Below are 17,559 nucleotides of genomic sequence, written 5' to 3'. Positions count from 1 at the left end.
GTGATAACATAGGCAGAATTCGGACTCGTCTGAAAATAAGACGCGATGGGATTCCTGATATATCTTTGGACGCACCAATGTCTGCGCGCATCTCTTTTTCCCGCTGGTGTAATGAGAAACACGGTCCCCATGCTGACGTCCTGCGATGCGGTGAACAGTCGCGATATGTAGCAGTGGACGAGAGTGCTTGCAGTTGGGATAGTGTGTGTCACTGATGTCGTTGAAGAATGGAAGGACGAACGTTCGTCATGGACAGAAGATGCCGTCCATCTGCACTCAGCAGAAAACAGAAAAAGCTCGTGATAACATCCTATTCACGAGCGTAACTTAGATTACTTCACACAAACACAGGTTTTGTTCATTTAGGGTTACAACTCTCGTAGGCGGGAGAATTTTATGGAGAGGGAATTTACCCGAGCTCATGGAGTACCTCATAACATCGTGTCGGGCATCCTCCTGCCCGGCGAGTGCAGCAACTCGACATGTACTCAACAAGCTATTGGAAGTCCACTGCAGAAACATTGAGCCGTGCTGCCTCTATAGCCGTCCATAATTGCGGAAGTGTTGCCGGCGCAGTGTTTTGTGCACGAACTGACCTCTCGATTACAGCCCATGAATGTTCGATAAGATTCCTATCGGACGATCTGAGTGATCAGACCATTCGCTCGAATTGTCCTAAATGTTCTTCAAATCAGTCGCGAACAATTGCGGCCTGGTGACATGGCGCATTGTCACCCATAAAAATTCCATCGTAGTTTGGGGACATAGTCTATGTAGCCGATGTTAACCATTTCCTCAGCTGGACCAGAGGACCCAGTCCATTCCACGTAAACACAGCAGACACGAGGACCTTATTGACAACCTTAGTCCATTGCTTCGTGGAGTCTGGCCATACTCGACTCTACCGTCAACTCTTGGCAACGGAAATTGGGGCTCACTTCACCCCATCTGAGCAAGCCACAGTCTGCCAGTCGCCTAAAAAAAGTTTCCAACCAATTGGTGTAGAGCCCAGGAGAGGCGCTCTGCAATGTTGTGCTGTTAGCAAAGGCACAGTCGTCGACTTCAGTAGCACATTAACGCAGAATTTTGCCACACTGTCTTAATGGATACACTTATCGTCGTCCATATTGATTTCTACGATTATTTCACGCACTGTTGCTTGTCTGTTTGCATCGACAAATGTATGCAAACACAGCTGCTCTCGTTCGGTAAGTAAGACCATCGGCCACTGCGTTGCCCGTGGTGAAAGACGGTGCCTGGAATTTGGTATTCTCGACACACTCTTGACGCTGTGGATCCCGGAATATTTAAGTCCCTAACGATTTCCGGAATGAAATGTTCCATTCGTCCAGTACCAACCACCAATCCGCATTCTGAGTAGCTTAATTCCCGTCGTGCGGCCGTAATCACGACTGAAACCTTTCGACGTGAATTCAAATGACAGCTCGGCCAGTGTTCTTGAGTTGCTTGATAAAATATCGATATGTATCAGTGATATTTCCTCCCCGATATGTCGATATCAAAATGGCCGTATCGAGTGCCGATATTTTTATGTTATACTTTTTCACAATTTTCGGTAAATATTTGAAATTGTTCTTTTGAAATTATAATAGAACATAATTTTACTTTCACTGTGTGAAGGAGTCTTACTGCTTTTTGAGCTTCCAGCACGTCAAGTCTTCCTCTTTGACTGTGTGAAGTAAGCGCAGGTGGCACAAAAATGTTAGTCCGATTACGGTGCGCTATGGGGTGACGGTGTGAATGGAATACCGTTTCTATGCGAACCTAGTGCGCACTTTTTTTACCATACAGAGTACTCAAAATTTGATAACGCATTAGATTCGAGTTCAAACTTGAATCGTTCATAGTATTTTGTACCCTATGTGATCTGAAGTAGCAAAGTACATATTAAACTCTAGCAAGAAAATGTAGGTGCGGTATCTGTGAATTAAAGGAAGACGTAAATCGGGTAAGAAGTTATCGAGTTAAGATCTGATATATATATTTCCGGTTCTGAATTGAGAGGAAATTTTCTTTAATCGTCCGTTGAAATAGAACGTGTCCTCGAAATTTAGGTACTGTCCCGAACATTTCAACGCGTTGTACTTGTCAACCTCGGTTCAATATTGTTGGCGTACAACAATACTTTCGCATTGTGTTTGCGTTAGGTAGCCTCGAAATGGAAGGCAAGCAGAGAAAACTGTCGTATGAGGCTGCTTTCGTGCGTAAAGTAATTCTTTGTCCTGGAAAGGCAGGAAGAGAGTTCATTGTAGCTGAGAGCAACGTTCCCTTATGAAAGAAACAGAAATCGGGATTATTTGCAACTAGCGCTATTAGGAATAAATTCACTGTGAACCTCTCAAATGCCAAAAGATTCTACAGGATTTTGAGAAGAAAATGAAAGAATTTCAGTGGTATGTTATCACACTTCGGGAGGATAAGAATTTTTCGATAGGCCAAAGAGGCAACGCTTGATGACTCCAATTTTGTTTGATATGCCACATAATTACACGATTGACGAGAAGGGTACAAAAGAAGTTGCAATCAAAACGTCTGGGTGCTAGAAGCAGCACGTAACAGTAATTCTGGGAATCATAGCATATGGGAACAAACTTCCACCTTTTTTAATCTTCCAGCGAAGAACAAGGCTGAAGACTCAAAAAAAATTGAAACACCCTGGTGACGTCATTATTCGAAATAGAGGAGATGGATGACTGAAACTTTGATGCTTGACTAGCTCCGAAACGTGTGGGAACTGCGTCCTGGTGGGCTTTGCAAACAACCATCAATGATTCGTCTTGATCCATTTAGTGGCCATCTCACTGATGACGTAAAAACAGCTGATCCACAGCCTACCCAGTAACCTTGTTACTATTCCTGGAGGAATGACTTCTGTATTAGAACCCCTGGGTGTTAGTATAAACCTTTCAAAGGTTACGTTCAGGAACAGCACGAAAAATGGTTTTGCTAAGCAAATCGTGAACTGGCCCCGACAGGAAAAATTAAACTCGCAGCGCCCTACAATATTGCGCACTGGATTTCGACTGCCTGGAAACGCAACGAAGCGCCAATGATTGTAAAGTCCTTCAAGAAATGCTGTATTTCAAATACTCTGGATCGCAGTGAAGATGATGTGCTCTGGAACGACACCGAGGATGGCGGGGAAGGAGGAAATGTACGAGGTGGAATCCAAAATTTTCGGGACTGGTGCTGCCATCTGGAAAGTAGGAGTAGCAGATCTTTGCACCTCCCGCTAGGTGACGAGTCGGTGTGCGGAGTGGTATTGAGAAGGGAGGACGTGTTTGTGTGTCCACAGTGATTCCCGTAATACTCTGTGTTTGGTGTGTGGCGATTTTACGATGGATCCGCGAACAGAACAGCACGTGTGTGTTAAATTCTGTGCGTATCTCGAGAAAAGCGCTACGGAGACCCTTGCAGTGATTCACCGAGTGGGGGACCTATAGACATAGCAACAATCGCCCCAGTGGAAGAGCCCTGGCTCTCCAAGACCCAAAAAAGCGAGACAGGTGAAGAGCATGAACATCATTTTCTTTGATACCAAGGGAATGGTGCACAAAGAATTCTCCCCGCCCAACCAAACAGTGAATTCCGCGACTACAGCCCGAGCTTTGGCTTCAAGGGAACTGGCTGCTGCATCACAACGCACCCTATCAAACGTCCTCACCAGAACCTCTTAGGCGAAAAACAACATGGCGGTTGTACCCCACCCACCTTACTCGCCAGATTTGGCACCTTGCGACTTCGCGCTATTCCCAAAACTGAAACTAAATTTGAAAGACCATCGGTTTGACACTCTAGAGAGGATCCAAGAAGCATCGCTGGCAGTGATAAACACTTTCAAAGAACAGGACTTCCAAAATACATTTGACCAGTGACAGAAGCGCTGGGACGGTGTGTACGTGGTGATGGGAACTACTTAGAGGATGATTGTGACTATTAGTCCAAAGGGCAGCACCAGTCACAAAAAATTTGGATAGCAGCTCGTATTTATTTCTGATGAAGATCCTTCCAAGGATTCCATTAAGGATGACATCAGTGAATAATGATTTGTAACGCCTGTAATTTACAATATGTTTCTTTGTATGTTGTGTAGGTAATCAGGTTAGGCGTTCTTTTTTAATAACGAAAATTTCACTTATTACTGTAATGAGTAGCTCAAAAATTGCTTTTTTATAGTTCTTGTATACACTCACTGTTTTTTGAAATAAAGTTAACATTGTAAAATAAATGTCAACAGTACAAACCTACACTACGAGCGATGTGCAAAACTTCCTTTTTATATCAATTTAATTTTTAAAATTGGAATGCGTATTACATTCGATGGCGCATTCAATTCGTGTGAATACGGTGACAGTATTTCCGGTGTGAAGAAATATGATACCAGTTACGTTAAACAATTTTTAACGCAACTAGTGTGCTATTTCTTCACGTTTGCGTGCCAACTATTATCAGTCACACTTCAAACAAACAGGTGTTTCACGCATAATGGCTCTAGCTTCAGTCAAAGGGGAAACGAGCTCATGTGAAGTATCAGTGTCTTGTACACCAAATGGTTCATCTTCCCCACAAAAGAAATTGGCTGCAGTGAGGCCGGGAGGACACGGCCATTATACTGACCCTCCTATCCCATTCCAACATAGTCGAATATAACTGGCAGAGTGTGATGGGTCCCCATCATGTTGGAGCGATAAATTTTTTCCTGACCACAAATGGGACATTCTCAAACAAGTCAATTATTATTTTATGGAGAAAATATCATAATTTCATCAGCCAACCTTTTCACACAAGAGATACAGCTCAGATTGTCGTGAATGAACATCAGCCCACACATTTCCTGTAAATATGTATTGATAATGGAACACAAGATTTCCCATAGGACTTCCCAATTCCCATATATTTCTCTTGTGGCCGTTGAATGTTCCTTCCATCGTGAGAGAGCCTCTTCAGTAAACACGCGCATTTGGAAGTCAATGATGATTAAAATTTGGAGTGGACACCACTGGCAGATTCCCACATAGTAAGGAGAAACGACATTCCACACATACAGTCCCTGATCAAAGTATCCAGACACCACTGTGTAACGTGGAATCGTCCACTACATAATGTGACTGGTGGACCCATCAATATAAAAGAAGGTGGGGAATATTGTGATGTCAATAGAACAGCAGTATTACAGCAGAATAGATTGGTCAAGAGAATTCGGCAGCTTCAAACCTGGGCTATTGATTGAATGTCACCTAAGTAACAAAGCTGTCAGCGACATTTTAACCGTTTCTAAAGCTGCCAAAGTCCGCTATTGGTGGTGTGATTGTGAATTGGAAATACGAAAGAACAACCACAGCCAAACAAATACCTGGCAGTGATGGATCGTGTGCTGTACCCTGTGAAAATCTGATGGGTGTGGCGAATGTCTGTCTGAATGTTACCTGCCACCTTGTGTAGAGTTGATGGTGAAACACGGAGGTGGTGTTTCCTCATGGCTATTTTGTGGTTAAGAAAACGCTAAATATGAAAGGATATGAACACAGGTTATTGCGTTGTGTACTGTGTGCATTAGAGGAACAGTTTAGAGATGACTGATTGCATCAACATGACCACATACCCTGTCATTAAGTAACATCTGTGAGCCAACGGTTTGTGGCCTGAGCTGCCCGGAGTCCTGATGTAAATCCAACACAACATATTTGGGATGAGTTGGGATATTGACTTCAATCCAGACCTCAATGTCCAACAACACTTCCGTCTGTGGTTTCTGCCCTTGAGGAAGAGTGGGCTGCCATTCATCCACATACATTAGGACCACAGCAGAGTTAAAGTTGTCATAAAGGCAAAGGGTGCACGCACCCCATATTAGTGTCCATTGCAATATGTCCAGTTAGTTTGATCAGATAACGTAGGTGTTGGAGGTATTTAGTTCCTTGGTTGTGGACTATATACTGTGCTGTGGTTGTCCTCAGTTCACTATAACACAGCTTCCTCACACTGAACAGTTCACTCAATGCGAGGTATACCAGTTTCCTATACTGGTCGATATGCTCTAAGGGTTTCTGTTCTATGAAGACTGCTATCTAATATTTGAAATATGACATAAATTGTTAACTTTCTCCCTGAAAATCTTTCTTCATACAGCTGCCTTGTTGCTTGACTTGTATTGTGCCTCCCCATAAATGAGATAGATGTCAACTAACTCGGTTATAATATACACAGTAAGCTTCCACCCCCAATGCTTTAAAGAATCTAACTACCATGTATAAAATGTACACCTACCATGCAAATAAGTTATTGTGTTAAATATTTGACAGTGAGCATACAAAAAATAAAAATTGTAGAAAAGATTTGAAGTTACTAAAATACATTAAAGTGCTCTTACTATTGAGTTCTAGATAATGCAGTCCGAATAATTTGTGCTCCGTTTTAAGCAAAAGCTAGTCCTCCTGTATGTCAGCATTAATGACATCATATATCTCCTGAATTGTTTGTTATACAATGACATAATTTTGTGGGTACATTCAATGATATATGTAGATACTCTCTGCAGAATGTGTTGTGAATAGAATTAGTGGTAAAGAAGTAATAAGTTGATGTTTTATTGAAAATATATAGTACGCATAATTCTCTTTCCTTTCCCCTCTTTGTGGACGTGTTAATGAGATAGTTACAAAAGGTTTAAAATATTGTAAAGTTTATTGGAACTCGCTGTGTGCTCTAATTCTGAAATACTGCATGAATCTAGTCAAAGTTAATTGATACAGAGTTTCAGACAATTAGCTGACTAACTAATGCTTGGCTGAACTGTTGGCAATTCAATTGGAAGTGGACTTTACTCCCCCCTTCCCTTACTTTCATTGGTTTGGGGAGCAGTTAATTTTTCATAGATAATGAAACATGTTGCAAGACAGTGGGTGCAGAGTGTGAATAAATAAAAATAAAGAAGAAAACCACACACTATATTGAGTGTAAAATTTTCTCTGAATTAGCATATACAGTTCTCATGCTGAACTTTGAAATTTGTGGCTGGTTTCACAGGTAGCAAATGAGTCATGCCAAATTATACATTGAGCCACTACCCACGGGCCTCACATAGTAGGCCAAATTTTAAGTTTATCTAATTAAAGTCAGATCCAAAATAGTTGCCAGAGATGTTCAGGATGTCTACTTTAAATTTTCAGTTACTACTGTTGAGACCTGGTGTCAGTCTATTGGCATCATTTATATGACAATACAGTTTCTCTTTCTCACTAATATACTCCCTATATACATATGTTAAATACACATTAGGTCCCAACAGAGAGAATTATTGCTTTTCATGGTTTGCTACTTGTATTCAACTTATTGTTGGATCGAGTCCTTGCATTCATATCATATAGAGCACTATAAACTGCTATCCGTGGTGTGGAGAAATGTGCAGAGTCACAATAAACAGAAAAATGTAAATAAGGTACTATGCACTGAAGGGAACAGGTCTGCATTGTGCGGTGTTTGTAGTTTCTTGCACTTTCTGTTGTATATAAGTTTCTTACTTTGAGATATTTATAGTTAAAATTATTCTTGAAGACTGTCAGCTGTAGTTGGTTGTTTCATCAGTTGCTGACTAGTATGAAATTGGTCATATATATAGAAAGTAATTATTAGAGGCCTTTGGTGCTTCTAATTGAAATATGATATGCATGTAATTAAATTTATTTACTGCTTTTATTTTCGCATTAAGTGAAGTTTTTATACTTGGCTGAACTATATACATAGAGTAAACGTTGCGAGACTTAGTTTATAGTGGCTACTATTTTTATCAGGTTTATTATCAAATACCTGTGGCTGTATTAAGGGGTAAATATTGATCAAATGACCAGTCACAGATTATGATACAGTGAGACTCTCCGCTGTGATTCACAAATCTTGGCAGTTTATCAGTAAATTCAGTTTTTGCCTTTATAAAACTACCTTTTTCTCCCAGTTTAATTTTTTTCACTCTCCTTGAGATAGAACTTTTCATGTCACGCATTATAATGAACGCGAATAAAACAATTTAGGAAATCGTGTAACTCTGTACCTTACTACATTTCAGAATGAATATGTCACAGTTGTGTTGTAATTAACAGATGGATAACCACAAAGCTAGGGATTTGTCTCACCTCTTTCTCATTTCTCTCTCATACCAAATGAGAATATCAGTCCCAGTTTTAACTTGGTTTGTCCAAATCACTTCAGGCAAATGGTTGGTTATATCATTCAAAGTTACAGCCAGATTTATTCCCAAAGAGATTGCTCTGCCTCTAAATAGTGGCAATGGTGCAACAGCTTGCACTCTATTTCTTCCACGTTGTTGTCCCATTGGTGCTTTGCTTCTCCTTCATATATTGAGGACCTTGGTAATTTCACATTTACTGCATCACAGATCTCAGAAAATTCAGTTTTGTTCAAGAATTGGTTTAATAGAATATTCTGAATTTACGGATTGGTATTATCATATCTGTTGTAAGACACTTTCATAGCAACAGTCATTAAGGGGAAACTATTTAAAAATATAAAATATTTCATGGTACAGTATTAGTTAAATAATTTCCTGGCCAACTATCGAATATCTTTGGAGGAACTAGTAAAACAGTCATGGTGTCTATATGATTTCGATCATTATCTGTTTCTGACCTGCTAAAACAACTAATCATTTGCCTTTTTGACTTTTCAGAGTGCTACAAGGGCTTCAGTAGGTGGTCAAGCTCATAGAGGTAAGCATTTTTCGTAAATTGAATAAACATAACACCACCATTTTCTATTGAATTTGCAGAAATCCCAAGTGTTCTGGTTTCCTTATGTGTTTACTCCCATCTTATACAAAGCTGTTACCATGACAATGATATTTAAGTGTAGTTGCTGGGCTAAGTTTTACCTATCATTGACATGGAAATGCCTTGGTGCATATGGAATGCTCAGTATTAATTGTTTCTGGTATTTTCAATTTGCACCACTTTCCTGTGATGTGATATGACAGCAGGACACATATTTTAGTAAATACTTTATTCTGTTCATTCTAATATTTGATACACTATGCACACTCTAGATGTTTTCAGGCAGTAAACAATACTACTGCCATTTTAAACTTTTTCTTATGTTACAGTGTACAGTATCTTCTGCTCCCACTCCCCTTTCCTCTTCTGTAGTAAAACCCCCTTTCACTGTTCTAAAACTTTTTCTGGCATTGTTAAACTGTTGAGGTGTAAATTTGGGAACTGCTTGGTTTTTAAAAGTTACTGTGTTTAGTTTACTATGAACCCACTAGGCTATTATTAACTTTTCCCCCCTCTTGATCCAGTGATAGAAGCAACTAATTTTCATTCTTTTCAAAATTAATGAGCAGATGTATGTGTTTCCAGCTTATGATAGCAAAATTAGATCCAAAGTCTAATTTCTTGGATTTCATGAAGATAACACTAAAAACAGATTAGCAGAACTGTCACTACTTTGGTGAAATACTGGTGGTTACTAGCTAATGTTGTCAAACCAGTTTTTAAGAATCAAGGTTCCATTTGCCACAATTTGAGAAAATAGGTACTGTTTCTTTCTGAATATTGTCATCATTTCGCAGTTTCAGTGACCATAAAGAAGAAAACCGTAGAAAAGAAAAGGGTTGGGTTGGGTTACGGACTGGCAAAAAATAAATTCTTTCTAGTTTCATAGCTGTGACGTAAACAGCTGTCAACATTGTTTCACTGAATTTATAAACATAAATCTCCTTCACCAGTATTACATTCATCTTAGAGGAGCGAATTAACATCCGAACATTCTCTTCTTCAGACACTTTTACCATGAAATAAAAAATTAAGTTTTGCAGCTGCTCATTGTTACCGAGCGATGTCCTGAAGTTCATCTTCAGTGATCATGCTGCATGTTAGTGGTCTAATTTGTGGCACTCACTAAGAAAAGTAGTGCTTTAAAATACAAAGTAAATTAGCTTCAGATTAATGTAGTGGATTTAAAAAAAGTAACAAAACTTTATGTACTGTAACTTCATTTGTGGTAGAGGCAAGTATTTCAACAATTTTGTGACACTGCAAGTGGACATTAGACTAGGATGAAGCTGAGGTACCAAATGAACTTATAAACTGTTCAGTTAACTATGAGAAGTTTCGGTTTGGTGTGAAAAAATCAAGCCAATAATTCATTTATATTGCACTTGCTGCAATAGCTAGTTGTAGTGCTGATTATGACCAACAATCATGAATTGGTCATTCAGTGCACTGCAGTTTGTAAGACTGTTCAAATTTGTGCACAGTTCTTTGAGCAGATGTTAATGATGCACCAGTCCGAAGTGCTGGTCTTTCCTTCGCTAGATAGAACAGAAACTGTGAAGCCGGAGGAATGGACTGGATCATGTGCGATGATCGAAGCTTGCCTCCTTGATATTAGGTTCTTTCGTCATTTGTGAAATGTCATGCGCCTTGATGAGCCACCCACACTAAAAATACATTAAAATTTAAATGTCTAATAATTTAGGAAGCTGATGAGCATCCTGACAAAATTTTGATTATTGCACCACAATCATGACTACCAAAGTAAGACAGGAGATCAGCTGATAAGTTAATCTCTGTCCATCCTTTGATCAAAACAAAAAATAATTCAGTTAAATGTAATGTACAAAAATTGAGTTGAACCACACATATGAGGTTCTTCTTGCTGTAGCAGTATTCTTTGCATTATTATACTTCACTTGTCCATAAACAACAGTAAGATACACCGTTTTGTCTACATGGATTTTTGAGGGAGACATGCCATGGCATAGTAAATGACTTAAACTGCAGATGAATGTCAACCCAAATTCATCAAAAGTTGAAGGGTTGTTGTAGATGCAAATGGAGGTGAAGTGAACAGTGTAGTTCTGGTAAATTGGTTAGTAAATGTTCATGAAACAGATGAGCTATGGGCACACGTGAAGTAAGAATAGGCCTATAGTACATTTTGCATCTTTGTGGAACGTAAGTGTCAGGGCTAGTGTTTGAGACACAAGTGGAACTCTTTATTGGTTCCTCAATGATGACCTCAGAATTAATGCAGATCCAAAGTTACAGATGCAGTGAAATCCGTGGATAAATCGCTGGTTACTTGTCTGCACATTATGCAAATTTGAAGCCTGAGTTTAATGCTGTTTGGCACTGTGCATTGGAGAATCACTATCCAACCTGAAACAGAGTTCACTATAGTAAATACATAACTTCTGTTCAAAAGATCAGTAATAAGTAGATATTTAGGAAGTGGAACATAAAATAAAATAAAAATACAGAATAAGTATTTACAGACAAGTATACTAATTTTCCTACCAGAGATAGAAGTAAAATGACCCTCAGGAATGTGGAATTTGTAAAAATTATGAATCTTTCTTTTAGTTAATTAATATTTGATTTCTTGGGCTATTTTTGCCACCTATCATTTGAGTAGAAAACAGCAAAGAGCATTTACTTACAGATCACATTACTGCATTGAAGCTGTGCAGAAATCACATTTTACACAACATGCTAAATGATATTACCAGTGCGCACACAAATTGGAACCACTGTGACATTTGTCGGTGGAGTAGGATGGGTTGGCAACAAATTGTTCTTCATTCATAGCTCTGGCTGGTTGTTGAAAATTTGTTTTTCTTAATATGGCACTAGGTGCTATCTGGACTAAAATGTCTGATTGTACATTTTTATGTACATGATTCCTAGTACAAATTCCATGAACTGAGCTGTTACTGTGAAAGAGAGAAATCATTAACAAAAAATTTAATAGAGGAGTAAATAAACTAGTAAGCAGTAGAGTTTCTGAGACAAGCATCTACAGAGCATTTGTGATTTCATGCCCCAGATACTCATATAAAAAAACTTTGATTCATCAACTGTAGTTTGGCTTGGCCATGTACCCCAAAAAAATCATATGTCATTGTTGAATTTTTATCATCATCATTGTGTGTTTGTCAACATTTGTGTTGGATATAATGATTTGTTTTCTATTTTCTATGTGCTTGTAATATTTTAGACACATACTAGGATGAATCCTTTTAAATTCTAAACTGCAAATAGTCTCTCTTCAAATTTAACTGATAAAAAATTGGCCAGAAACTAATTATTAACATGCATGACACTTTCATAATGGCTCTTCTTAAAACTGTACTCATTTTGCTGTTAACTGCTATTTCTATATTATCTGCAGACGAAGAATTTACCTGGTAATGTTACTAGCAAGAAAAAAATAAGACTCTGATGTGGAAGTTTGTGGGTCCCCACAAGTAATGTTAGCAATAATATTTTATTTTATTTTTACAAAACATTTATGAACAGTTTCCTCTGGCAGAATGCAGAATACTCCAGGAGCCTGTAGTTTACACTCAAGGGCCAAAGAAACTGCTACATGTGCCTAATATCGTATAGGGCCCTTGCGAGCACGCAGAAGTGCCACAACATGACATGGCATAAACTCAGACTGATGTCTGAGGTAGTGCTGCAGGAACTGACACCTTGAATCGTGCAGGGCTGTCCACAAATCCATAAGAGTACAAGGGTTTAGAGGTGTCTTCTGAACATTGTGTTGCAAGGAATCATTGATGTGCTCAGTAATATTTGTGTCCAGGGAGTTTGGTGGCCAGTGGAAGTGTTTAAACTCAGAAAATGAGTTCATACTCAGTTCTTTGGCACTTCAGTGTATTTTCTAATGAATTGCAGTAAGTACATTGTTGATCTAGCTGCAAATAGTTGACAATATTGGTTTAGAAATGCCAAACTGTTATTTTGGCAATATACTCCCATGTAGAATCCTGATGAGATGAGGAAAAGATTTGCTAAATGTTCTATCTGGAAAGAACATTACATGGTAATGAACCATGGACAGTTAAAAAGAAAGATATTTAGAAAGTTTTGAATTGTGACTATGGAGAAGAATGCTTAAAGTTTTGTGGACTGACAGACGTGAGAATGAAGAAGTAATGAAGGAAATGGGGGAAGAAAGATAATTATTTTAAGGGATCTGAAAGAGGAGAAAATCTTGGATGTGACATACACTGTGCAGGAATTGTCTGCAACAAAAAATTATGGAAGAAATGTGGGAAAGAGATAGGGAGTTAGAATGATGGATGACATTACAGTAGGATGAACCTACAGACATATGAAGGAAGGTGCTCGGAACAAGACAAAATGGAGAGCCTCCACTTGAAACCTGTCCTAAGAAAGAGACAAGAATAATAATCCAGAACAGAGTAGAAGTTGAGAGAGTAAGGTTGTCAACAGAAACCAAAACTTCGCACTGAAAGCACACTTACTGTCCGCCCATGAATGTACTGATGGTGGAATGGAACTATTCGCCGTGTGTGCTTGCATACACAAAATTTGTAACATAGTGTAATATTCAGCAAATAAGTCATTCCAGAAAGTAGCAATGCTTCTGTCCTAATAATTACAGGAGGCTGAAATTGAACTGCAGATCTTCAAATTGCCAGCCAGTGGTTAAGAGAAAGGTAGTATAAGTGAAAAAGTACAGAATTTTCTTGGTATTTCTTTAACGCCTTTCTTATAGACACCTTCAGCAGATTTTAGCCAGATGGGAAAGGTTCCTGTCAAATGGTTTGTTCCTTAAAATAACTTATATTTTATTTTAAAATTAGATTTTTTATTTAAATAATTTGTTGTGCTGCACAGAACTTCATCTGGTGCAGTGAGGGCCATATTTATATTCACGAAGTTATTTTGTAATATCTGGCCTTAAGTGTACCATGGCTAGTGGTCTACATGGATTTGAATATCTCTAGGTTTATCTACGAATATTGACAATAATGGTTACTACAATTTTAAATTAATTTTTACCCATTTGGGATGGAATGCCACATTATTTGGTTGGTTGCACAGTATAGTAGAGGTGGTATATGCTTTGTTGGTATATGCAAGGGTTAAAGATTGTGAAAAGGCAAGCTTTTTGATTTTCTGCAGAGTTACGGGTACATACTGCTCCTATTGTACCAACAACTATACATCGTAAACAATTTTTTTCCTTTAATTGAGGTCACTTAATTACCAGAAGCTGCCACAAAATTTCATGTGGACTGTTGTAGGGCACTCCATCTATTGGACTCCTCACTTCGTGGTCCAACCCCTAATTGCAAATCACATAAGCCATCATTGATATTGGTATAAAATCTACAATGTTTCTCTGAAAAATATTTACATGTACACAACAATGCTATGCTAATCACATTGAGAAGTGTGGCATGTTAACATTACTTAACATAATTGCTTATTATGGTACGTTTGCGAAACATAATATGGGGATAATACACAACTATATTAAAGACGTGACAGCAACTTGAAACACAACTTCATTTGACATCCCTGTGCTGAGGAAGTATTCTGCAGAAAATTTTTAAGTACCAGTTTCACTAATTAAGACAAAGTTGCAACTGTAGGAATTTGTCAAGAATATCATGGGACTATGTTGTATTGAAATATAGTGTTGATTGTTCTCTAGCATTTGTAGCCTGTGGAAAGTAAATTATCCAATCTGATTCAGCAAGATGAAAATTACGTCTTGCATGAGCCTTCTGTGAAAACTAGAATGTGCATTATCATCATATCATTTCTTAGCTCCAGTTTCCTGGGTGTGGTGTAAAAGCACTCGCCATCTCCTCTCATCTTCATAGATGCCCTGTTCCTGGACATCTTCCCAACAAAATATCTCCCCTCCAAGCCTAATTTCACTGATGTCTCCAGTGCTTTCTAATTCTTCTGTATGCTCTTTTGCTGCAGACATTTATTTCAAAATATTTTTCTGCCTGGTCTTATCTCATCCCATTCTCATAATGTGCCCATATCACAGCTTCTGTCTGTCACATTAGTAACAGGAACTTTGATGTGTCCTTTCTGGTAGTTTGGTTCATAGTTCTTGTGAATCTCATTTCTACCACTAGGATTGTGCTGTAGTCTTTCCCCAGTAGAGTACGTGAGAATTTACGTAATGTATATGTGGTACATGGGTTTTTGTTTATCAGGAGGTCTCTGACCTGATAATACAAAAGAATGCTTTCTATGTCCTGCTTGGTATTTATTGGTTAACTGTGCACTTGTTGGAAGTTGTTCTTTCAAGTTATTTGAAATCGAAAACTGATTCTAATTTTGACCCTTTCAGATAAAAATTAGGACTTGTTATTTGCTTGTTGGTAACCTTCAGTCTTAATGGGTTAAAAGTTTAACAATTATTGGAGAGGCCATTTTCCATTCGAGCATTTACTGAACCTGACACACATTTCCAGTAACAAATATAAAATGCTCCTGAAAAGTTTTGCAACACTGGGAATTTTACCAATCTGCTCTTTATCCGTAGTTATAGCAATCTCTTACCTCACTATATCCCGAATTGTCTTCATTTTATTGCGTGATGAGGCTACCTTTTTTCTCATGAGACGTTTGTTTCAATGGCTGGATTAACTTCTTCAGTACTTCACAATATGTGCTGTAATGAACTAGAACAAAAGAATTGAAACTGTGTGGCAGATAGTGTCCTTTCTGTTGTACAATATACTTTAATTCCATGATGAATAAATGCTTGCAAGTAGTTTCTTAAAACAGTCAATTTTTAGCTTATTGACTGGTCTGCAGATTCATAAGATTTAAATAAAACAGAAAGAAACTTCCACATGGGAAAAATATATTAAAAACAAAGATTCCAAGACTTACCAAGCGGGAAAGCGCCGGCAGACAGGCACATGAACAAAACACACAAACACACACACAGAATTACGAGCTTTCGCAACTGGCAGTTGCTTCGTCAGGAAAGAGGGAAGGAGAGGGAAAAATGAAAGGATGTGGGTTTTAAGGGAGAGGGTAAGGAGTCATTCCAATCCCGGGAGCGGAAAGACTTCCCTTAGGGGAAAAAAAGGACAGGTGTACACTCGCGCACACACACACACACACACACACACACACACACACACACACACACACACACACACACACACACACACACACATATCCATCCGCACATACACAGACACAAGCAGACATAGCCCTTAACTCTTTGCCTTTAAATATGTCTGCTTGTGTCTGTGTATGTGCGGATGGATATGTGTGTGTGTGTGTGCGAGTGTACACCTGTCCTTTTTTTCCCCTAAGGGAAGTCTTTCCGCTCCCGGGATTGGAATGACTCCTTACCCTCTCCCTTAAAACCCACATCCTTTCATTTTTCCCTCTCCTTCCCTCTTTCCTGACGAAGCAACTGCCAGTTGCGAAAGCTCGTAATTCTGTGTGTGTGTTTTGTTCATGTGCCTGTCTGCCGGCGCTTTCCCGCTTGGTAAGTCTTGGAATCTTTGTTTTTAATAGATTCATAAGATTTTGTATTCTGGTTAACTACCCACATTAACAAGGTTAACTGCATGCAGTATTCAGAGAGACCATTGATTATTCCTTCCTGAGACACGTCTGTAACTAAATTATTAATGTCTTGCTTTCTTCTTCTTCTCCCCCCCCCCCCCTCCCCCCCCCCCCTCTCTCTCTCTCTCTCTCTCTCTCTCTCTCTCTCTCTCTCTCTCTCTCTCTCTCTCTCTCTCTCTCTCTCTCAGGTGAGAGACGAGTTAGGTACCCTAGGTGGAAAATTTACTAAGGAATGAAGTTGAGTAATGGCTGTATTACATGTAGTACATTCTTACTGGAAGAATTTTTAAGGAAAATTATATTGAAAGTAACCAAAAACCAATTTATGAACAGATTAAAACCACCTCCTGGTGCTCAATATATGCTAACAATTTGTTTTGAAATTCTGTTTGTCACATATGCTCCCAGATACTGCTCTAAGCAAAACTTAATAATACTTGTGTTCCTAAATATATATTCGTTATTGATGAATGTAGTAATTTTGCCATATGTTGTCTACAGTAGTGAGATGCAAACCAAAAATATTGTGTAATAGTACTTAGCCTTCGGATACCTGAGCTTCTTTAGAACATTGATGCCCAAAAGGGGGTTTAGCGGACCCACTGTTACTAAAATACTCAACTGATAAAAATTTTCAACTTCAAAAAAAGTTTATTTTAAGTAAGGCAGTTACTAATAAATGTTGTTAATAAATATAAGGTAGTCAATAAAAATTGCCCTATTACAGTACAAAATACAAATGTGTCGATATATTACACAAACTACTTTGCCCCCATAGGTCTCGCACATCTCTTGTAAGCATGTGCTTGGCCACCATGGGGCCCCAGCCTTAGCAGTGTTACTTACCTTTCCATGTTTCAATTCTGTCTTTCTCCTATTCTTTTTCCCCCCTCTGCTTTCCCATTGGATGGATGGTCTTTATGGCGTTGATTGTGCTTCAATCTTTACCTTCTGACTGTCTACCCCCTTTCCATAATTAATTATGTGGTCCCATTGTCGGGTTTGACTTGATACGTCTCGTCTAAATTTTTCAAAAGCGTGGATTGTGCAGGGAACGTTACCCAGCATGGCACACATTCCGCCTTTGTGCATTTCTCTCTTTGCACCCTTCTTTGTTGCAATGGTACTACACCCAAAACTCATCACAGTAACCATT

At 38.7% G+C, this 17,559-nt stretch overlaps 1 protein-coding gene across 5 annotated transcripts in view; it reads left to right on the top strand.

Moving 5' to 3' along the window:
• Positions 1-17,559, top strand: part of LOC126267635 (kinesin-like protein KIF2A) — a 310,859-nt gene that overhangs the window by 191,840 nt on the left and 101,460 nt on the right. For all 5 annotated transcript variants that reach the window (XM_049972935.1, XM_049972937.1, XM_049972933.1 and 2 more), the window contains one exon: positions 8,705-8,744. In XM_049972935.1, coding sequence (XP_049828892.1) covers positions 8,705-8,744 — 40 coding nt within the window. The remainder of the gene's footprint in view (positions 1-8,704; positions 8,745-17,559) is intronic.

The sequence above is a fragment of the Schistocerca gregaria genome, chromosome 4 (assembly GCF_023897955.1).
Source record: "Schistocerca gregaria isolate iqSchGreg1 chromosome 4, iqSchGreg1.2, whole genome shotgun sequence".
NCBI lineage: Eukaryota > Metazoa > Arthropoda > Insecta > Orthoptera > Acrididae > Schistocerca > Schistocerca gregaria.
Note: the sequence above shows the minus strand (reverse complement) of the source record. Positions and strands in the feature narration are given on the sequence as shown.